This window comes from Balaenoptera ricei, chromosome 2 (assembly GCF_028023285.1).
Source record: "Balaenoptera ricei isolate mBalRic1 chromosome 2, mBalRic1.hap2, whole genome shotgun sequence".
Classification (NCBI taxonomy): domain Eukaryota; kingdom Metazoa; phylum Chordata; class Mammalia; order Artiodactyla; family Balaenopteridae; genus Balaenoptera; species Balaenoptera ricei.
In genome coordinates, this window is record NC_082640.1 from 114,297,198 (window position 1) to 114,320,986 (window position 23,789).

General features: G+C 40.3%; 1 protein-coding gene across 1 annotated transcript; it reads right to left on the minus strand.

Moving 5' to 3' along the window:
- Window positions 1-20,200: 20,200 nt before the first annotated feature.
- On the minus strand, window positions 20,201-22,226 carry LOC132360558 (protein CREG1-like). Its single transcript, XM_059915641.1, has one exon. It carries the CDS (start codon window positions 22,218-22,220, stop codon window positions 21,567-21,569), a length of 654 nt encoding a protein of 217 aa, XP_059771624.1. The 5' UTR covers window positions 22,221-22,226; the 3' UTR covers window positions 20,201-21,566.
- Between the last annotated feature and the right edge of the window lie 1,563 nt (window positions 22,227-23,789).

Here is a 23,789-nt window from a genome sequence, read left to right on the forward strand (position 1 = left end):
CTCAAGAAGATCACTACAACAAATATAGTTCCTGGTTTCATAACCTCCTGTCTGATCATAGAAGAAGGGCCAGATCTGAAGCCTAGACATAGAAAAGACCTGTAATTACTAAAGGCATTTGTCAAACAATTCTGGTAGAGAGAAAAAATAAGGAAAATAGGTCCTTCCAGACTCATAAAAATGGCCTCTGTGCTCCCAAAGACTTCTATTACTCAGCTCCTAATGGCCAGGGCCATTGACATGCCATCTACAGTCTTAGCCCAACCCTTGTTTCTATATCAGTTGCCACCGAGGCAAGTACAGCATTAGTGATCTCAGTCCTAACTCATCCTCCTCGGCCCAGCCTTGACCACTCCCTTTTACTTCCCACATCTCTATCCCTGTCAGTCCACATGAACATGGGTCCAGGCCTCCCACCACCCTCCTCCCTTTCAGGCTGGCACAACCTGTCAGCCAGGGCCTCTGTTGGTTCCCAGGCCTAGACCCCAAACAATCACTGGTCCAGGATCTAGGTCAGGGCTCACCCTAAACCCCAGAGAGGTAGAGATCCTGCTGCCTGTGGATGGATATCTTAAGTCACAGTATCTGCCCCAGGGGATCCCTGGTCCTCAAACAACCAGGAGAATCTCCCTCTCCCTTTCCCCAGATGCTGTTGTGAGCCATGTTGTAACTCACACCGTTTGCCATGTTCTTCGTACACTTGACTTCACACTCTGAGCTGAACTTCCGGAGCCCTCTTTAGCGGGGGCGGGGGCTCCTCATATCAAGAACTTACCGCTGTTGTCTTTTAATTGCTTCTGACTTATTCTGCAGGTTATATGAAAAATTCCTCAGGCTGTAGAGAAGTGAGATCTGTGACAGATTCCACCTGCTCTGTGTTTAGCTGCAGTTGCTACCACCTTCACCAAAGGAGGAACCCGTAAATCCTCTGCTCTGTTTGAAAATGGACAAAATGGTCCAGCTGCCATGTCATCCCTGATTCAGCCAAACAGGTGTCAACTGGTCTTCATTAAAACAAGGCCTCGGGCTTCCCTGGTGGCGCAGTGGTTGAGAATCTGCCTGCCGATGCAGGGGACATGGGTTCGAGCCCTGGTCTGGGAAGATCCCACATGCCGCGGAGCAACTGGGCCCGTGAGCCACAATTACTGAGCCTGCGCGTCTGGAGCCTGTGCTCCGCAACAAGAGAGGCCGCGACAGTGAGAGGCCCGCGCACCGCGATGAAGAGTGGTCCCCACTTGCCGCGGCTGGAGAGGGCCCTCGCACAGAGACGAAGACTCAACACAGTTATAAATAAATAAATAAATAAAAGAATGTGAATTTCTTTAAAAAAAAAAAAAAGAAAGTCAGGTAAAGCTAACATCTAAAAAAAAAAAAAAAAGGCCTCCTTGTTTGACAATTGTCATTGTTCGTGGCTTCTTTACATTAAGAAAAAAAAAAAGAACAATTGTTCACCCCCTCCTTATCCATAATTACAATATTCAGAATTGAAAAGGAGTGAAAAAAGTAAGGAAATAATTCAAGAGAAGTTGTTAAATTTGGAGATCTGATTTCCAAATAAAAGAGGTTTCCAAAGGTGAAAAAAAACAAACAAAAGGATAAAATCAATACTCAGAGAAAACATTATATTTGAAAAAAAATTACAGCGAGTATGTCCAAAGCTCCAGGCAAAATCAATAACAAAAGCAACACCATGACATAGTTTCATAAAAAATTAAAACTATAAGGGAAAAAAAGAGAATTCTGCAAGTTTCCAAGTAGAAAAAGTAGGTCATTTTCAAAGAGCAAAATATCAGACTAGCTTTGGCTTTTTCCACTGCAAGGAGAAATGCCTAATGACACGGTGATGACATCTTCTGTGGAAGGGATAAGCTGCAACTCTAGAATAATGGGCCACCTCAAGCCATTTGTATAGGGAGGCAACAGAGAGACATTCTCAGATCGGCCCAATTTCAAAAGAAATGTGGCAGCCAGGGGCTTCGTTTGAAAAGTGCTCAAAGCCACAATGTACACTATGCAAGGCTAAAATTAGTGATAGAAATTTTGAATGGCTAATGGCTAAAAAATGAACCCGTGATAATTATTGATAGCAACTATTGTTAAAGAAGTAAGGATAACTCTGGAAGGGTTATTTATGACATCAGCTTAATTATTTGAAGAAAAGTAAGACACAGAAAGCATAAAAGAAACATGAAAGAGAAAAAAGTGAGAAATATCATATTTAATTATGAATGGGAAATTAGCATAGGGAAAAAGAAGCACAGACGAAAAGAATAGTAGCCTTTGTCTTCCATGAAGGGGAGTGGAACAGGCTTTTGATTTGGGAAAGAGATCATTAGAATGCTTATAAAATGGTTTACGATATTCATGTATGTCTTTAAAATAGGGCTTTTTTTGTCTTCCAAAACTTTTTCAAAGATAAAGGGGGTAATATAGTTCATATAAACAAAGAGACAGATCCTAAACATTGAAAGAATGAAAACCAAATGTACCAAATACCAGATTTAACATAAATCATCTAAACCTACTGTTAAAAGCCAGTTTCTGCCTAAATCAATAAGAAAGATTAATACTCCAAAACGTTAAAGTTAGAAAGTTGGTCCAAGATAGGTCATTTAAAAACAGTAAAAACAAATTAAAACAGAAAAAAGAAATTAAAATTGATAAAAATTAATATCAGATAATAGAGTTGGAAACAAAATTGATTAAGCATAGTATAAAGTTTCAATAATAAAACCACCAATATTCAATAAATGGAATGATGAAACAATAAACAGTAGCAATATAAGATACTTTGCATTGCTATATTTTCTTTCGTCTTACAGAGAACTGAACCAAGCCCAATAAAAGACTATTTTTCACTCTCACTGATCTATCGTAGACCTTTTTTGTGTTTCTATGGACAGAAGAAGATGTATATTCTTGGCTATTAATATTTCTGCAAACTTGTATGCTAACTTAATACTATTGTGAGGATCAAGAGGCAGACATACATAAAACCTACAACTAGGTAACATTGACCAGAGAGGGTTAATCTTGATATAAATTATTAAAACATCGTTGGATAATGTTCACTAGGCCTTTGGTGAACTTTTGAGCATTTCCACGAACTCTGCTTCATCTAGTGTAATGGTGAATGTGAATATTAAGGCTGGAAATGGATCTTTCTTATGCATCATTATATAGGTAGTAATTTTCTCATTTGGATTAATATTAAGGTAACTGGAAAAACAATATCACTCATTTATAGCTTTTTTTTTTTTGTACAAGAGAATAGTATATCCTCAAAGGAACCACCCCCTTCCATTTACAGAGATTACCAGAGAATAGGGATTCTGTGAAAGAATTTGACCCTGCACCTCAAATAAAGAAAAGCTCTAATTTGGAAAGGTATGTGCCCTGAAACCCTTCATTTGTCAAGCCCTGGAGCAAATGCTGAAAGAAGGTGTGTGAGCAAAGGGGACTGTCCAGGGCTCTGTATATCAAAAGGCCAGGTCTCACCTGGGGAGGCTGAGGAGCTGATGCTGCCTCGAGGAAATTGTTCCTGCTTATGAATATTAATTTAGGCTCTAAAGTCTATGAGAATTAATGCCTGTTCCTGGGAGGGATGTGTGTGTGTGTGTGTGTGTGTGTGTGTGTGTGTGTGGTCAGTAGTTGTCTATCAGATGATTAGGATTAATGAGAAGACATATAGGCCTCGCAATGGCAGGAGCCCCCAGGAGGGCAGGACTTAGAGGCAAATTTCCACCAGACTTCCTCCTGAAGTGCTTACCATTATTTTAGGCAAAATAACCCAGCCTTTGGAAAGTAGGCTGTGGAGTTATTACTGTGCTTCACTGATACGGGCAGAAAGGGAATTAGACCCAGAGCCAGCTTTCTAACTAATGTTCAAAATCCAGAGGTAGGGGCTTCCCTGGTGGTGCAGTGGTTGGGAATCTGCCTGCCAATGCAGGAGACACGGGTTCAAGCCCTGGTCCGGGAAGATCCCACATACCACGGAGCAGGTAAGCCCGTGCGCCACAACTACTGAGCCTGCGCTCTAGAGCCTGTGAGCCACAACTACTGAAGCCCGCTTGCCTAGAGCCCAAGCTCTGCAGCCAGAGAAGCCACCTCAATGAGAAGCCTGCGCAACCGCAACGAAGAGTAGTCCCCGCTCGCCACAACTAGAGAAAGCCTGTGCACAGCAGTGTAGACCCAATGCAGACAAAAATAAATAAATAAATTTATTTAAAAAAAAAAAAAATCCAGAGGTAGTAAAAGAAACCAAAAAAACAAACAAACCAGGGCTCCTAGGAGAATGATGGATTCCAGGGCTGGGACAGGGAAAATAGAGAATGAGCCAGGATTATCTTGTGGGGACAGTAAATAAGAAAGTGTTAAATAAACAAACAAACAAACAAATAAATAAATAAATGGGAGCATGTTGAAAGGACAGAAAAGCCCACCTAAAGGAGCTCCCAGTGGCCAAAGCTGGACTAATTCGAGAAAGAATGTAAATGGTAATAGCATTGGATTACAACCCATAAAATAAAATAAAAGGCCATGAGTCCATACTGATATTAATAAATGACTGAGTAAATAAATAGAGGAAGAGAAATGTAAAAGTGCGATTAATAAATGTAGGAGGAGGGAGGGAAATGAAAATTATCATTAGGCAAAACCACAGTAATAATTGTTGAAGGCAAATCCATTTATTGATGCTAAAATTAGTGAGCAAAAGTTTGAAGAGAAACAGGAAATTTGATGGTCTCAAAGTGTCTCTGCACAAGATATTTATGACATTTACAAGATATTTACAAAGGGAAAAATAGTCTCCACAACTGTGGAGAAGTCAGGCAGGCATCATCTTAGCTGAGTGATCCAGGTCAACATCACCAGTAACAAGACACATTGACATCATGTACCCCCTGCTAGGATGCACTGGGGAGGGCACAACATCACCTCTGTGGGATACTAGCTAAAATGCACAACCTCAATCTAATCGTGAGAAAACATCAGGCAAACCTGATAGGCATTCTACAAAATCACTGAACAGAGCTCTTCAAAACTATCAAGGTCATGAAAGACCAAGAAAAACTGAAGAATTATTACAAATTGGAGGACACTAAAGAGACAGATCAATTAAATGCAATATGGGATCCTGGGCCAGGAAAAACAAGTGAAATTTGAATAAACTGTGGAGTTTAGTTAATAGTATTGCTTCAATGTCAATTTCTTGGTCTTGATCATCATACCATGATTATGCAAGAAGACATCAGGGAAAGCTAGGTAGAAGGCATATGTAAACTTTGTGAGTAATAGTTTTGCAATTTTTCTGAAAATTTAAAATAATTTCAAAGTAAAAAGCTAAAAGAAATCTAAAGAAATAAACTTTGCTTCTAATGGGCTTTTAAAAACAATATTAATAAATGGGAAGAACAAGAAATTCAAAGATGTCTAAAAATATTTTTCTACTTCTTATACTTTAAATATGTACTCGCTTTCAGTTATTAGTGAATAGTCTCATTTTCCAGGTATTGACAAATTTAGACCAGTTTCACATCAAAGCTTTAATCTCCTGCAATTTAAACCTTTTCCGCAACCCCTGGATCAGTCCTGACTCAGGCTCAGAAACCTGAAGCCCGGAAAGGGGGTCCTGGTTGGCTTTTCATTCTTTCACCTTGTTCTTTTCCCTCCATTTCTCCCTGACCCTGTGAGCTCCAGTTCCCCTAGGGTTGACACTGGGAGAGGAGACACGCAGAGGGTGGAAAAGGTCTTTGGTGACTGGAACAGTTGTAATCTGGCTTTGGTACCCTCTGTGTGTGACCAGTGCCCAAATGCTTGTCTTTTATGGGATGATTCTGGGGTTCATTGGAGACCTTCACCTGAGCATTCCTGACCCCACCGACACACTCTCCTGCTGACAGCTGTGGCTCTCACACTCAGACCTTGGCACCCTGCCTCCATCCCCACCCCGGCGCCTCCAGCCTGTTCTTGGTGGGATCCTTTTCAATTCCAGCTCCCTTCCACAGGGCCCAGAGCAGGTCACAGGAAACACACACCTTTCCCCATTGTCGGGGAGGGTGCCGCTGTTCCCATGGCAGCCTCTTCTCCCCCTGCCCACGGAGGCAGCTATGCCACAGACTCTGGCTTTCAGATGCTTTCCCCAGCAGTGACTCAGGTACTAAACCCTACATCCCCCAAATTCCACGGGATGCGTGACAAGGTCTCTGAGTGGATCTTATGAACCCTCCCCAGCGACTTGCCTTAAACTAAGAGGGAAACAAACTCGGGAAAGGAGAAACAGCATGCTGCTCTGACAACTCTACAGTTTCTCACTCTCTAAAGAAACCCTCTCTTCTAACATTTGTTCTGCCTCTCGATGAATTCCTGGCCTTCTCTTATATGACCCTGAGGCAGAGATGAGGCTGAAGATGGAAAGAAAACAGGTATTACCATCTCTTCACAGCTCCTGAATAGGTAGTCACAGGAAAAGTCACATCTAATATCCTATTACTCCATCAAAATAAAAAACGTACGTTTCCTAGGGAACCCTCCTACTCTGTTGTGGGGAATGTAAATTGATGCAGCCCCTATGGAAAACAGTATGGAGATTCCTTAAAAAACTAAAAACAGAGCTACCATATGATCTAGCAATCCCACTCCTGGGCATATATCTGGAAAAGACAAAAACTCTAATTTGAAAAGATACATGCACCCCAATGTTCATAGCAGTACTATTTACAATAGCCAAGACATGGAAGCTACCCAAGTGTCCATCAACAGGCAATTGGTTTAAGAAGATGTGCCATATATATATATATATGTATATATATATATATATATATATATATGTGTGTGTGTATATATATATATATATATACACACATATACATACAGTGGACTATTACTCAGCCATAAAAAAGAATGAAATATTGCCATTTGCAGCATCATGGATGGACCTAGAGAATATCATTCTAAGTAAGCCAGACAAAGACAAATATTATATGATATCACTTATGGTTACCAAAGTACCAAAGAGGAAAGGGAAGGGGAGGGAAGGAGGGATAAATAAGGAGTATGGGACTAACAGATACAAACTACTATACATAAAATAAATAAGCAAGGATTTACTATATAGCACAGGGAACTATATTCAATATCTTGTAATAACCTGTAATGGAAAATAATCATATATATATATATATATCTGAATCAGTTTCCTGTACACCTGAAACTAACACTATATTGTAAATCAACTATGATCCAAATAAATAAATGAATAAATAAATTTTACAAACCACACATTTCCTCCTGCACAGCAATTCTACTTCTATGCATTTACCTCATATGTACATCTTTAGAGAGATGTATATACAAACATATTCATTGTAGCTCTATTTGTAAAAGCAGGAGTTTGGAAATAATATGAGCGCCTATTGATAAAGGATGTATTACAGTGCGTCCATCCAATAGAATACTATGTAGGCTTTGAAAAGTAAGAGGCAGCTTCAGGTTACAGATACAGCATCATCTTCCAAGATGTATTTTTAAGTGGGAAAACAAGACACTAGCATGCAAAATTTGGTGCAATAAACAGCCTGTGTATATGAGCGTCTGTTAGCAAATGCACAGAATATTGTTGGAAAGATAAATCAAGAATTTGATAACAGAGTCTGTCACTGAGAGGGGAAACCAGGGAGTAGGTGGGAAGGTGATTTATTTTTCACTGTTCATTGTTTGTATGTTTTGAATTTTTTACCATGTACATCTACTGCCCTTCCAATTTATACAAATCAGTAACTTCCCTCCTGTCCTTTGCTAAGCTATCCCTTGTAAGGTCCTAAACTCGATTTAGGAGCAGAGCTTTTGGCTTGTGATCCCTGTCTGTTTTCCTGCCCTCTTTTTTTTTTTTTAAATGGCCTAGTATTTGTATTTAACCTACATACATCCTCCTGTGTACTTTATTTTTATTTATTTTTTATTTTTTAGGCTGCACTGTTCAGCATCTTAGTTCCCTGACCAGGGATTGAACCCATGCCCCCTGCATTGGGAGCATGGAGTCTTAGCCACTGGACCACCAGGGAAATCCTTCCTTCCCTCTTGACCTGGGTCAAGATATGTAGAAAGCAGCCCCAAACTCCACTTCTCCCTTCTGCCTAAAAGCCAAGGTTCTAGGACAATTATAAGCACCCCAGCTGGTGGGTTCTACTGATGCCTTCTATAGTCCTTTAGAGCCATGCATCCCTAAATCCCCCACCTCCCACCCCATACCTATCACCCCAGAAGTTAAAGAGAAGGATAGAAAGTAGAGAAAGTCCTTATAATCCCTCACTCCAAGGATTTCCCACCCTCCTCTCTCCAGTCTTGGTTCACTGTTCACTGGTCACCTTACTGTAGGTTCTTGCTGCCAGAACAATCCTCTCCTCTTCTCCCCAGGAAGGAACCTGGAGGATGGAGGAACAGAATACGAAGCCAACCCTTGGCTCTAGTCCTGGCTCTGCCTTGAGTGAGCTGTGAGACCTCATTAGTAGTAGAAGTAATAGCACATTGTCAGGGAAACCCACCACAGGCCAGCCAACATGCCAGGCATCTTATACACTGTACTCATCAAATCCTCACAGTGACCCCACGAAATAGGTGCCATTATTGATTCTGTTTTATAGATAAGTTGACGACCTTGCCCAAGGTCACACGGCAGAGCTAGGGCTCTATTGCTTGCCGAGCATCTGGAACTGTTTACTTAAGCTCTCCTGTACTCTCATCCCTCATTTGTATGGTGCAGGAAGACGAAACAAGGTTTTCATGGTCTCTCCCAGCTCCGATGATGCCAAGACTTTCATATTGTGACTCCCTAGAACCTGGGCCTTGTCTCCCTTCTCTGTTCCCAGGGACCTCCCCAGTATTAGACCAGGCACTTTCCTGCTCAGTCCAGAAAACCTAACGGCTCACCCAGACCTTGCGCCTCTGACACTTCCCTCTGTGTTTCTAACTCTGTCAGCCCAGAACCCCAACTCAGCCTCTCTGTTAAGTGTGTCTTGGTAAGTTTTTCAAGTGTCTTGGTAAAATTTTCTCCCCTTTCCCACAAGGTCTGAAGCACAACACCACACCCTCCTCAAGTCCACCTGCCTCACCGCAAGGCGCCCACACTTCCTGTGTGTGCCCCAGCTTCATGGGGATATTTGAGGTGATCTCCTGTGAAGCGCTTCAAATTCCTCCTCCCCTGACCTTCTCTGTGAATTTCTCTGATTCCCAAGGCAGAATTAGGGGGCTCTTCCTCTCTGACACTTGGCACCTTTACATTAGGTAAGGAGGAACCTAGAGATCATTGCTTACATCACAGTGAATTCGAACTGCTTGTCTTTGTCTTCATCAGATTATGAGATAATTGAAGGCAGAGACAAGGTCGTGTTTATCATTCTATCACCAGCAAATTAACACTGAGCCCGACACACAGCACAGCCTCAATAGATGCAGTGAGGTTTTAAGCAGTGTAAAAGTTCAGTAATATGTGTGTTTTAAAAGGATTGTTCTGGCACCAACATGGAGGGTCAAATGACAGAAGTGAGATGAGAGAAAAAGAGAAGTGCTAAAAGGCAGTGAAGATGAGGAAGAGGAACAAAGGGTGGATAAAAGAGATCGGTAAAATTGACAATTCTTGGACCTACTGTGACATTGAGGGTGAGAGAGGTGGAGCTATCTATATTGACATTGTGGTCCCTGGTTTGGGCATTGGTGGATGTCATTGTCATTGATTGAAACAAGTGAAAGTAAATTTACCAAAAAATATCAAATTTGGTTTTAGTCAGGTTGATTTTGAAGTAAACTTTTCAGCAGAAAATTAGCTATTTGGGCTTAAAACATAGAAGAGGTTTGGGTGAATGAGCTATTTGAAAGGCACCAGTATCTGCAAAAATAATCACATCAGTAAGAAATTCAAGCCAGAAGAAAACAAAATCATGAAGATAGGAGAAATGTCAGTATTTGATGAAAAAAAAAGGAGATCCTCAGGAAGAAGACTTTTCTGTGTTTATTGGATGTTCCTACATTTCTACAAGGCTGTGGCATAAACCATCTAAAAACTACTGGAAACTATGCCTCCCGTGTGAAAGAGTTTTTCAGGGACCCCCAGTATCATTCCCTTAGCTGGACGGTAAGCCGGGGCTCCAGTGAACAAGGCACTTGTTACCAGAGACTCAAAGACTCCCTCACAAAAGGAAGGAAGCCAGATTCGGATAGGAAACTAGAATCCTGTCTATAAATGCGAAGAAGAAGAAAGGATATTTTAAATAAATCCTGGCAGACAGTGAGCTTGCTTTGCAATAATAACACAATACAGCAGCCAGTGAGTTGTCCCAGACACTTTGTGTGCGCTGGACGGCTGCAAGCTTTATTTTCTCAAGTAACTTAAATTCCAGTCTTAGCGAGTCTGTCTAAAATCAGGTCCATCATTCAGAAGTTGCTGGGATGGATGTTTTCATCAGTGAATGTTATCTTGGTTCTGGCGTGAGAAAGGCTCAGTGAGGATTTGCCTTTGGCCAAGTGGACCAGTGAAGAAAATATCCATGACATTTTCTTGTGTGTGCAGGCCAGACCCCTGGATTTCCAGAATCTGAAAATCAGGGAGTAGAATGGCTGTGGAAAACCGCAATGCACACAATTGTTTCCATTTCTAAACAGCAATGCACACAATTGTTTCCATTTCAGTAGTTATTTATCTCTCCATCCTGAACAAACGGAAGTCATCAGTCAAGAGGAAATGATACAAATGAACTTATTTACAAAACAGAAATAGACTCACAGACATAGAAATCAAATTTATGGTCACCAAAGGGGATAGAGGGGGGCGGGGGAGATAAATTAGGGGTTTGGGATTAACAGATACACACCACTATATATAAAATCGGTAAGCAACAGGACCTACTGTATAGCACAGGGAACTATATTCAATGTCTTGTAGTAACCTATAATGGAAAAGAATCTGAAAAAGAATATACATACATATATACACATATATATGTATGTATAACTGAATCACTTGCTGTACACTTGAAACTAACACAACATCGTAAATTAGCTATACTTCAATAAAGAAAAAAAAAGAGGGAAGGATCCTGACTAGCGAAGAAAACTGATAAAACTACAGAATTTTGAAGAGCAAAAAATGATGAGGTTATGGACTGTCTTTGTCATGAATCATGGATGAACTGCGAAAAATCAAATCACCTCTTGGCACTGTTTGTAAAATGATGGGGACAGAGACTCATTAAGGAGAATGCATTTAGAAACTTGTTAACCAACATGCATGACCTTAATTTTATTACTGTAATGTGAGTAGACTAAGGAGAAGAACTTGGAAAAAGGAGAATCTGATGCATCAACAGATGATGATTTTGGTGGAAAGCAAAACGTGACAACAAACGGATATTGTTAAATTATTGTGAGAAGAAATTTCAGAAGCAGATCATTTCACTAGTGTTTCAGAACAGAATAAACAACAATGCCTGGGAAGAAATGGCAAATATTGTGCTATAGACAAATGCTGAAATTGCTCCAAGGAATAAAGGCTCTAGGAGAACTTCTATTCCTTTTAAATTACAAATTTCTCTCAAGGTCTCACACAAAGGAGTTCAAGACCTCTTAGTGCCAGCCAACAGCTATGCCACACAGAGACACACCCAGCTTGAGCTGCTGATATTTTACTACAAAAAAATTATCTCCCTCTAAAAGACTAAACTGGCCTCCATCTTGCTACATTCTGTAAACACAGAGAGTGTTTTATGGTGTGTTGGAGTAATTTTGCCCAAAAAAGGGGGGGGGAGGATAAAACCAAATATATTGTTTTGCAACTCATTTACATAGGTATTTAGTTATATGGATACTATAAGTTACTAAACCTTTCTCACATTGTTAAATTTCCAGGTTGCTTCTATATTTTGCTCTTGCAACAATGCTGCAATGAACATCCTTGTATCTTTCGAATTACTGTAGGAGGAATTCTGAGAGACTGCTGAATCATATGTTAGTTAGTCCTATAAATTCTGACACAAAATAATTGAGTAATGTTTGCTTTAAATCCTTTAGCTAAGGATTTTTGCATTTGTTATGCTTTGTTTACACAGGAACTATGCTATTCAAATGGTTTTATTTCACTCCCACACTCTGGTTTTGATTAATAAAGAATTATATGAACTTTCTAATGGTATGCTCAGAAATATATAAAATGCAAATTTTGATTTCATTTTTCTTTAAGAAGTGTTTAAAACACAAGGCTATTAAGATAATGATGGAGATATGATCTGTCGTTTGGGATTATTTTTAGTCTGTTGTGTTTTGTGTTTAAATGGGGAAGAGAGAAATAACAGCTTTGGTTACAGATGCATTAATCAAATCATTCTCCAATAAGGAGTTATAATAAACTCTAATGCTTCTGGATTGAGGATCTCAAACATTTTTCTCTAACTTTAATTTGCCAAAGCTGTACACAGGTGATTTAAAAATAAACAAATAAATTCAAAGGAGATATGGGCATTTAGTGTATAAACAATAATTAACACTATACAAACATTGTTGACTGTCCTCATCAATAATAATGAAATTACTTTCAGAAAAGTATATTATCCTATAGTAAAATTGAAAAATACCTCTACGGGTATGCACGAAAAGATGACTTTTCTAACAGTTCCCTTGAAAGGAGATTCTGAAGAAATCACATAAGCTGGGAGGCATGTGAATGTTACAGTGTAAAAATATTCAGTTGCCTAAATTCATCTGTCCTTGTATAGTAAATGCATATGTGAAATCAAGTTATTTCACACATAAGTTTCAATAAGTAAGATAGAGGGACTACATTTTTAAATGGAAGAAATCACATGGTAAAAGTTTGTTTTAAAATATTCAAAACTCCCTATGTCAAAAATCATAAATAATAAAATAGTCTCATATTGGTGTAGGAACTGAAAAGTAGAACCACCAGAACAGAGAGTCAAGAAACAGATTCAAGTGTGTATGGGGATCTAATAAATGATTAAGGTGGCATTTTAAATCAGTGAGGAAAGAATGGATTCTTTGTTTGGGGAAACTGACTACTGCATGGGAAATCAATGAAGTTAGACCCTTACCTGACATCATATGTACAAATATGTCCAAAAGGATTAAATATTTAAATGCGAAAAATAAAATTATTGAATTGCTGGGTCAAAATATAGGGAAATTTTTTTTTTTTTTTGGGAAATGTTTTTATAATCTCAAAATGGGCAAGGAATTTCTAAGTATAACTTGAACCCCCCAAACTACAAAAGATCTGTAGATTTGATTATAATAAAATTAAACATTTCTGCACAGGAGAAAATAAACAGGCAAAGTAAAAAGACAGATGACCAATGTGTAACACATGTAAGTGTCAGCTGCTATTACAGTCTAGGGAAGTCAGCCTCCTTTGTGCTCACAGCAAGTTAAAAGGAGACATGCAAGTTCATTCCAGTTTCCATGCACACATAATTACAGGTGTGTGCTAGATGCCGGCCACGGTCCAAGGCACTGGTGATACACATCTGGACTTTATGGTGAGGGCAGCAAGGTACCACTGAAGTGTTTTAAAGGGTTCAGGGAGGTTCATGCTCAGATTTGAATTTTAGAACAATTGTGCTGGAGAACCAGTTGGGAGGGTATTTGGGTAGGTAGATTTCAAGGTAAGAAAACCAGTTGGGAGGCTGGTGTGGCAGTCACCCGGGTGGAGATGCTGCTGGTTTGTATGGGGGCTAAGAATGGGGTGTGAGATATGAGAGAAAAATGGTGAGTGAGCTATTTAGATGGTAAACTAGGCAAGATTTCGTGGATTGCATATAGACGTTGAAGTAGATACAGGAATAAAATATGATGCAAAAGTTTTTGGCTTGAGTAACTGAGAGAAAATGGTGCCAATTTACTAAGATAAGGAAGCCAGTGGAGGAGAAGGGTGTAGATGAAAGACAATGAGTTCAGTTATTGGTATGTTGCAGTTTTGGTAATGTGGGACGTCCAAGTAGAGATGTCCGGAGCAGAGCTTAGTAGAGAAATCTGGGCTGAAGTGTTATGTATCCCAAGTGTCTCAGATTTCAGCATCCAGGGACAATAGATTTAGTCCCATTATTATTATTTCCCAAGTTTTGTGGGTTCAGATCTACCACTTTTATGATTATAGGAATTGTAGTCTCCTGTACAAGCTCTCTCTCCAAGAATTTCCAGGAGTTCCCATGCGATGCATATAAGTGTCCAGGAATTTAACCTATCTTTGTTTTCCAGGATTAGAACTTCCCATCACCCCTGCCCCACTTATGTTTGGCTGAGCCCAGAATTCATGACACACAAGGCTGGAGAAACTAGTAACACCAAAGGCCAGGCTACACCACCAGTCACACTCAGGCTCTGATGAAGTATTAGAATGAGTCTATTTCATAGTGTCCACAGCCCCTCTCTCCTATGGCACATACACTCTGGGGAGGTGATCAGGTCCCAGTGAACCCAGACCCAGCAATGCCCTCTGATCTGAGGCATCAATACTGATCCTAATTCTTTTTGCCTAACTTTGTCCAGTACAGTGAACTCTCTTCTAGGTTCCTTGATGTCTATTCCTGCAACTCTCCTCCTTTGAGGTCCCCCCAGCCATCAGACATTTTTCTGTATATCTGAATCTCAGGGGCCCTTCAGCTCTTATGGAAATAAATGGCTACATATAGACAGGGGAGAAGCGTCATTCAGTCTTCCTCACCTGTAACATCTGAGCTCCACTTGTTGCCGGGACAGGATTCTATTATATATTCAGTACGACACTGCATTTGCCTAAGCCCAAGCCCTGCTTAAAAACTTAGGAACCTCCGAAAGTATCATTCAAGACCCTCCGCATTCTGGCAGGGGTCTTTCTTTACAAACTTCCATCCATTTCATACCACCTGTTGTCCATTGACACCAAATCACATCCCCTTCCCTAATGTGTCTCACACTCTGCAGATGTGTCTTGGGTCATGGACAGTATCATTCTCCCACATCCATTCCTCTGAGTCCCATCTGCCTCCCAGGGACCATCTGAAATGCTACAGCAGACAGCCATCTATGGAATCCAACTCTGTCATTCCTTAGGCCTATAGCAGTTTGCTTGAACTTTGGTATAAACCTCATCGTTTATTCTTGCCACAAATATTTCTTGAACAAAATTATTAAAAGGTGATATATATAGCATAATAGTGAAGAAAGCTGGAATAACATTGCCTGGGACCACTGCCTGGATTTGCCACTTACTAGTTGTATAAACTCTGGCACATGACTTCATCTCTCAGTGCCTCAGTTTCCTGATAATGTAAAAATGTGGATAATGGAAGCACCTCTTTCTTAAGGTTCTTATGAGAATTAAATCAATGCATTCATGCAAAGCACTTAAATTGGTGCCCGCACAAGTAAGCGCTCAATACTTTTTATTTTTATATATTTTATGTTTAAAATGCAACATAGCACATGCTACATTAAGTTGCCTCTCAGTCACTTTCTTCGGGTCAGCATATAGGACAAATACAAAAGCTTAACATCTGCCTCTGATCATACCGCACCTAACATGCTTTATTGAAGATGCTTTGACACCTTCATTTTTAACAATTTTTATCCAGCAGAGAATTGTCCCAGAATACATGAACTGAACAATTTTTTTTGGTCATGACTGCATCAACTTTTCTTGGCTCCAGTTCTCATTGAATGATAATTATTTGAACCCTACTACCTGCCAGGGCTCTGCTAAGACTAGATATGCCATTATGAGCAAAATGTATGTGATCCTGTCCTCAATAAAACTTAAGGGAAACAAGCACTCAGTACGTAAAAAAAATAAATGCACAAATAAATATATAATAACAAAACTGTGGTAAGTGCTTGAAGAAACAGGGTAGGAAGGAGGTAAAACCAGAGGCACCTAATTTACACTGAGTGGTGAGTGAAAATCCATTTAAAGAAGGGAGGTTTAATCAGAGACCTGAAATTTGAGCAGGACTAGCCAGTGAAGAGTGAAAGAATCCAGGTGTGTGCAAAGGCCAAAAGGAAGAGAGCAGCTTGTTGAGATTTTTGAAATGGACTTCAGCCCAGGGAGTGAGATGAGATGCAAGTGGGTGGTGGGGTCAGGTCACATGGGGGCTTGTAGGCCACACCAGGGATCTGTGACTCTGTTCCAAGAGCATTGGAGAGCCTCTGAATGGTTTCATGCAGTGAGGTGACAAATAACTGGATTTATATCTTTAAAAGATTGCTCTGGCTGCATGTGAAGTGTAAATTGGAAAGCAGTGAAAACAGATGAATAACAGTTTCCTGTAACAATGGATATGACTCCCAAAACAGACTGCTAGGAAAAAAAGCAAAAAAAAAAACAAAACAAAAAACAAACCACAAAAGAATGCATTCAGATTGGTGTCATTTATATAAAGGTCAAAACCTTTGAAAAACTAAGAAAAAACATTAAGGAACTATACATATATGTTAAAATATAAAGAAATGCAAGGAAACAGTTATTTCAAAATTCATGATAGTGGTTACTTCTGGGAGGCATGACATAGCTTCTGGTTTGGAAGGGGCATATGGGAGGCTTAAAGGGCATTTGGTAATATTCTATTTCTTAAGCTGAGTGGTGCCTAATATGTTCATTTACATTATATATATTCTTCCCTGTGTGCAATATACAGTTGACCCTTGAACAGCATGCCTTTGAACTACATGGGTCCACTTATATGCAGATTTTTTTCAATAAATACGTATATGTATTGTAAGTGTATTTTCTTTTCCTTATGATTTTCTTAATAACATTTTCTTTTCTCTAGTTTACTTTATTATAAGAATACAGGATATAATAGATATAATACAAAATATGTGTTAATTGACCATAGTATCGGTAAGGCTTCTTGTCAACAGTAGGCTATTTGCAGTTAACTTTTGGGGGAGTCAAAAGTTATACACGGATTTTTCGACTGTGCCCCTAAACCCTGCATTGTGTCAACTGTATTTCATAATAAACATTCATTTAGATTATCTAACTCCAGAAAATTTTGTGAAATGTTAAAATATGAGAACGTTGGGTCATGGATGCGTGAGTACGTGTTACATTACTCTTTATATTTTTCTATTTGCTTGAAACATTCCAAAACTAATAATAAATCACAAAGAGAAAATAGATCCGAGGAAGGAGACGGAAGGAGGGAGAGCAGCGGCCAGGCAGTATAGCAGGACTTTAAGGGCATCTTCTTACTGTAACTTGTTGTGGGAATAGACGTGTGCCGGGCGCGGGGCTGCCTGTATAAGCTGCAGTGTTAACGTTCTTCTGGGAGCTCTGCTACGATGGCCGCGTCACTGGTGAGGAAGCTTCTGCAGAAATCCAGGCTGTAGATAAACAGTGACTTGCACCAGGGTAGTGGCAGTGGGGATAAAGAAAACTAGACATTTTCAAGTTACATTTAGGAGGTGGAGGAGCAGACTTGATAACGGATTGCATGTTTCACTGTATCAAAGGGCTGGGAGACACACCTGCTCCGTGTCATCTGGCTTTTCACAAAATGCTGTTCCAAAAGCCGGGAGTCTGCTGGGTCACAAATGCATCACAGATGCTAATAACACCTCACTTGGAGACTCTGAAACAACTCTCTCAGCCTGTGGTTTTTCCAAAGTCACCCAAAGACTTTCCAGTTCTGTTTTCATGCCAGATTTCCCAACAGCAAATGCCCAGCAGCTGTGGAGGGAGCGTGACACAGAGAAGGGACTCCTGAGGGACCCCAGAGGCTGGACTGACTTCAAAATACCTCTAGAATGCCACTTGTGGCTCTATTCCTGCTAAACACTATGGTTTATACTCACGTACTTAGGTTCCTAAGATATAGGTTTCACGCAGGAAAATAGCTGCTGGTGTGTGCCACAGCTCCTGTCCCCTGGCACATACACCACACCATCAGTTATCACGTGGTCCTGCTTCTCAGCTGGAGTCGGCCAGCCTTCCCGGTGCACCTGACTCAGCAGCCACCCCAGCACACGGCACGGCAGCCATGATGGCTGAGGAGGCAGAGCCCAGGGGTCCCCCACCCTCCCGCCTCCCCTGTACCTCGAGGTACCGACATGTGTGCAGTGACTGAAAAGAGGTTGATTAGGCATCATACTCTAAGCTCAGCGCACCAATGTAGAGCTGTGGGATCTCCAGTGCACTGTAGTTTGGCTTGTGGGCACTCATGACCCCCATGTGATAGCTGGACAACAAAGAATCATCTCTCCTTGGTTCCTTCAAAAAATGCTTATTAAAGAGTTTCTCTGGTGGGAGGCACTGGGTCAGACTTGGTATAAAAAATGAACAAGACAGTCAGAATACCACTTGTGCTTTGTGAATGTGCATTGAGTATTCTGAGAGCTAGTCATGGTCTTTCCTACCCATGCACTAAATTTTTCTACCTTCCTTGAAGGTTTGGTTATGTAATAGTCTTTTATCCATTTTACTAGAAGGGTTATATTCAGTTTGTCTTTATTTTTAGAAATGGAATATGACTAAGCTGATTTTCAAAAATCAATTGGATATTTTCCATCCAATACGTATTTCTACAGGGAGTTTTTAAAAGCCTATGGTCTTAAGCTGATGCTCATGATCTGACGGTATTTTTCCTGGCTTGTCTTACCCATGGCATGTTTGTTCTTGGGCTTCTGTGTGTAAGTAATGAACAGGGAACTAGGTGTGAAACACCACAGCAGCTAGATTCAATTCAATTCACCAGTGTGTACTGAACAACCTACAGTGAGGAATATCATGGTTTATGTTAAGACTTTGATCCTAAAACCTGACAAAGAAAGCAAATGAAATGAATATCATAGACCAGTTTTAGTTGTGAATATAGATGGAAAAAATAAAATGTTAGTAAGAGTAGATTCAGCATTATGTTAAAAGAATAATGACCAAGGAGTTTCATTTCCAAAATGAAAATATAGTTTATTATAAAAAATTTATTATATTCATAAATTATAAGAGAAAAAACAATGAAATCATTTCCAAAGTTGCCAAAAAGGGACTTAATATAATTTAACAGGCATTTCTAATTCAATAAAAGTTATTAGTGTATTACAATAAAAAGAATATAAGAGAAACTAAAAACAACATTACATTAACAGTGAAACACTAGCAGCCATTCGATTAAAGTCAGGAAGAAGACAATGATACTCACCATCACTGCTATTTAAATCATGCAGGAAATCAATTTAATAGGCCAACTAAAAAAACTCTAAAAATATTAGAAGAGACAAACTTTTCACTATTTTCGGATGTTATCATTGTCTTCCTAAAAATTTCAAGAAAATGAACTGGGTGGAGACTTCCCTGATGGTCCAGTGGTAAAGAATCCACCTTACAATGCAAGGGACGCGGGTTCAATCCCTGGTCAGGGAACTAAGATCCAACATGCCGTGGGGCAACTAAGCCCATGCACCACAACTGCTGAGCTTGCACGCCTCAACTAGAGAGCCTGCGTGCCTCAAACTACAGAGCTCATGCTCTCTGGAACCCGCACACCACAACTACAGAGCCCATGCGCCCTGGAGCCTGCACAACACAACTAGAGAGAAGCCCGTGTGCCTCAACAAAGAGCCTGTGCGCCACAACCAAAGATCCCGCATGCCTCAACGACGATCCCGCATGCCGCAGCTAAGAGACCCAATGCAGCCAAAAATAAATAAAATAAATAAATATTTTAAAAAGAGGTTAACTTGTTTTAAAAAAAAAAGAAAATGAGCTGGGAAATTATTAGAAAAATAAGAGTGTAGTATAGTAACAAATTAGAAAATAAATATTCTGAAATTAATAGCTTTCTATATACTGGCAACAGACAAATATAACTGAGAAGAATCCATTCACAGTTGTGACAATAAAGCTGTCAAATATCTAGGAGTAAGTGTAAATTGACAATAAATGAATAAAATCTATACGAAGAAAACTTTTCAACATTGCTGAAGAGCAGAGAAGAAAACCTGAACATGTGGAGTGACATACCATGTTCATAGATGAAAAAATTCGATATTGTCAAGCTGTTAATCTTCCCCCAAGCAGATTTTTAAATTCAAAGCAATTCCATTAAACATATTCTATATTTGAAATAGTGAACATGTATAATCTACATAAAAGATGAAAATAGTGCAATGAACATTTGTACACCCCTCACCTCAATTTACCAGTCATTAGCATCTTGCCACCTTTTTTTTTTTTCCATGAAAATAATGCTTTTAATTATTAATGCCTTGGATAAGAAACCTACTCTACCAAGTTTAAGATACATCATTTTTCTTAAAGAGAAGCTGTTTGCTCGACTTCAGATAAGTTCATTTTGTAGTCTTCAAACTCATATTCAACTTCCTCTCTCTTAGCCATTTAAGGATTCCGTTGCTTGACTCCTGACACACCTCTTTATGATGGATCTCATACAGTCTTCTGAAATCATGTATATAGGTAATAAAAGCAAACAGTTTTTTCCCTTCTGAAGAAATGTGATTTCTTTTCTAAAAGTCATGTTGTTTTCCCTCTGATGACATGATTTAGGTAGTAACAGCATTAGAAACCATTTAGAGATTTGAAGCAGCTGAGGAAGGCTTAGTTCATTGTTGAGAGTAGCATTAGAAAAGAAGCTAGAGAGAATGGTTGGGAGATGGACTTGGGCCCTGGTTTAAACTGGTCCATACCTGCGTTAACTTAACTTAGAAAAGAACACCAGAAACAAATTACACACAAAATCCCCTCCTTTCTTTTCTTTCTTCGCAATCCCATTTTGGGGCAAAAAAAAAAAAAAAAAATGTATGCTTGTGTCTATGTATTTTGAGTGGAGGAAACTGATTATACAGTGTCCACCTAGCTGGGGAAATCAAATTCAGAAAATTTTATGAACTTCCTTGATTAAATCAAATTCAGGAAGTTTTATGAACTTCCTTTGTTCTAGATAATTATCACTTTAGACTTCAAAAGCTTTTTTTAAAGTTCTTTATAAGAAACAGTCTTGCCCTGTGTTGGATCAACAACACCCAGGACTGTCAGACATAAATGGACCATGAGTGAGATGCTCCATTTGTGTTTCGTCACTGTTCGTTTGCCTCGGCAAGATTTATTCAGGTGCACTGTAACAGGAGCCAAGCCCTTAATACAGGCTCAGGCAGCAGCCCGTGGAGGCATGACACCTCTCCCCAGCACAGTGGTTTTCAGTAATTAGAAACACGTACTTGAGTACTTTCAAATGCCAATGGGCAATCTGAAACTGGTACCCACTCCTCTTTAAGGAGCACCATTGGGAAACTATTTGGAATTGATGGAACAAAACTTCTTTGATCATAATGAATGACATGTCTCTATGAAAATGGCTTCAAAATACGGAAATATATATAAATCTATCCAGCAATCTCATCTTCCAAGAAATGCGGTAACAATCCATCTCAATTCTGTAAACATGCAAGCAAGGGAAGAAAACTGTCTAATAATCTGGGAAACTTTCCATAAAGAAACATGAAGCGCTTTAAGTCTGCACGAAACTTCCTAAGAAACTTCGCACATGAGGTTAAATTCGCCACATGCTGCTTCACTGAAATGTGGCATTATAATATTCTTCAGGCGTCACTATTTTTGGTCCACCAAAGTAGTCCAGGACCCAGATATTGGTTATATTCAACTTAGCGAAGAACCAATTATGGCTGGATGGCCAGGTTTTCATCTCAGGGTGTCGAATGAATAATGAATTCTTTGCAACGTCCATTTCTGCTTCACTCACCTTGATAACAGTTCCTGATAGTATTATGTGAGCACAGAGGGGACTTTGGGGATCAAATCCATATTTCCTGCAGAAACTAGTCTCTGCCAAAGACATGGTCAGCGTAGCATATGGATTCTCCTTCAGGTTGCCCACCGACTGCTGCAAAGGGCTCAGGTAGAAGTAGGGCACGCCGCTGCCCTTGGACGGGGGCCCGTCGCTGAGCCATAAGACGTCGGCGAAGGGCCGGCCGCGCACCCCCTCCTGAGTGGAGATGGTGGCCAGCGCGCCCCAGTCGCAGACGTTCGTCACGAAGCGAGCCACCAGCGCCGCGTTCTCGCGGGGCGGCAGCAGCTCGGTGGCGCCCCAGTCCCCGTGGCCCCGGCCACCCCGGCCCCGCGCCGGCGCCACCAGCAGGGCCACCAGCGCGGGCGCCAGCAGGAAGGCGAGCACGGCACGCGCGGACCCGCGGGCACACCCGGCCATGGCGATGACCCCAGCGAGAGGCATCTTGCCACCTTTACTTCATCTCAACTACTTTTATTTTCTGAACCTTTCGAATGTAAGTTGCAGACAGCAATGTCACTTTGCCCGTGAATACTTCAACATGCATCTCCTAAGAATTAAGGCAGTTTGACACAGTCATACTCATCAGTTTCACACTTGAGACAGTTAACAATAATCCTATAGTTCCACCAAAAACAGTGCTTATCATATTTTACTATGCATGTGAACCACCTGGGGATCTTGTCAAAATGCAGATCCTGATTCAGTGGGTCTGGAGTGATGGCCAAGGTTCTACATTTCTAACAAGTTACCAAATGATGATGATGATGCTGGTCTGGCAGAACACACTTGGAGTTTCAAGGATCAAAAGTTGTTCCTTCTATACCCCCTTCCGAGGTTATCACTCCCCTCTCCTCCTCTAAAGAAGGAACCATTATCTTAAACTTGGTGTAGTTTATTCCTATGCATGTTTTCATACACTTATTAGATATATGTATCCCTTAACTATATACAGTATGTTTTCCATATTTTTAAACTTTACATATGGTATCACATTAAACATATTCTTGGGCAACTTGCTATCTTCATTCAACATTATGTGAGGTTTATCCATGTTAATAAATGTAGTTCTGAGCCATTCTTTTTAACTTCAGTAAATCTAAAAGAGAAAAAAAAGAGAGATAATTGATAAAAAGATTACGTATTACCTTTGTCTGTTCAGGCTCTATAACAAAATACCAGAGACTGGGAGGTTTATAAACAGAAATTTATTTCTTACATTTCTGGAAGATGGAAGTCTAAGATCAAGGTGCCAGCATGGTCGCCTTCTGGTGAGAGCCCTCTTCCTGGTTCATAGCCAGCGCCTTCTTGCTGTGTCCTCACATGGTGAAAGGGGTGAGGGACCTCTCTGGTGTCTCATTTATAAAGGCACTAATCCCATTCATGAGGGCTCTGCTCTCGTGACTTAAGCACCTACCAACGACCCCACCTCCTAACATGGGGGGACATCAACATTCAGACTGTAATTAATGTCCACGAAGCCTTTAGGAACTTAGAATTTCCATGTGTTATGATTGGGTTTAATGTTCATTCTTTTATTCACTGAGTATTTATTGAGGACCTACTATCAACCAGAAACTGTGTGAAGCACTGGAAATACAATGATGAGCAAAACAGACCAAGACCCTGTTCTCAAGGAGACAGTGATTATGAAGTAAGGGTCAGACATTAATCAGATAATCACACTCATTTATTAACTACAAACTGTGATGACTGTGGTCTCTGGGTTGTGGAGATGGAACTGAGAGCTTGGGAAGAACAAAGCAGCTAGAATTTGCAGGACAAAAGACAGAGAGGAGAGAGCTGCAGAGGAGAACTGCACAGATCTACAGAAGGTGCCTCTTGAGTATTCAGAAGAGTACTGATCAGCACATGTATGTGAGAAAACTAACCAAGGCCAGAGAAAGAACCACTGGAAAGTTGCCTGGCTGCTCTCACAAGGCCAGGAATAGCGTCTGTTCCCATCAGCAGACTGAAAACCTTATAATT

Excerpts from the sequence above, each read along its gene's own strand:
- LOC132360558 (XM_059915641.1), bottom strand. The coding sequence starts at position 22,220 with ATGGCCGGGTGTGCCCGCGGGTCCGCGCGTGCCGTGCTCGCCTTCCTG.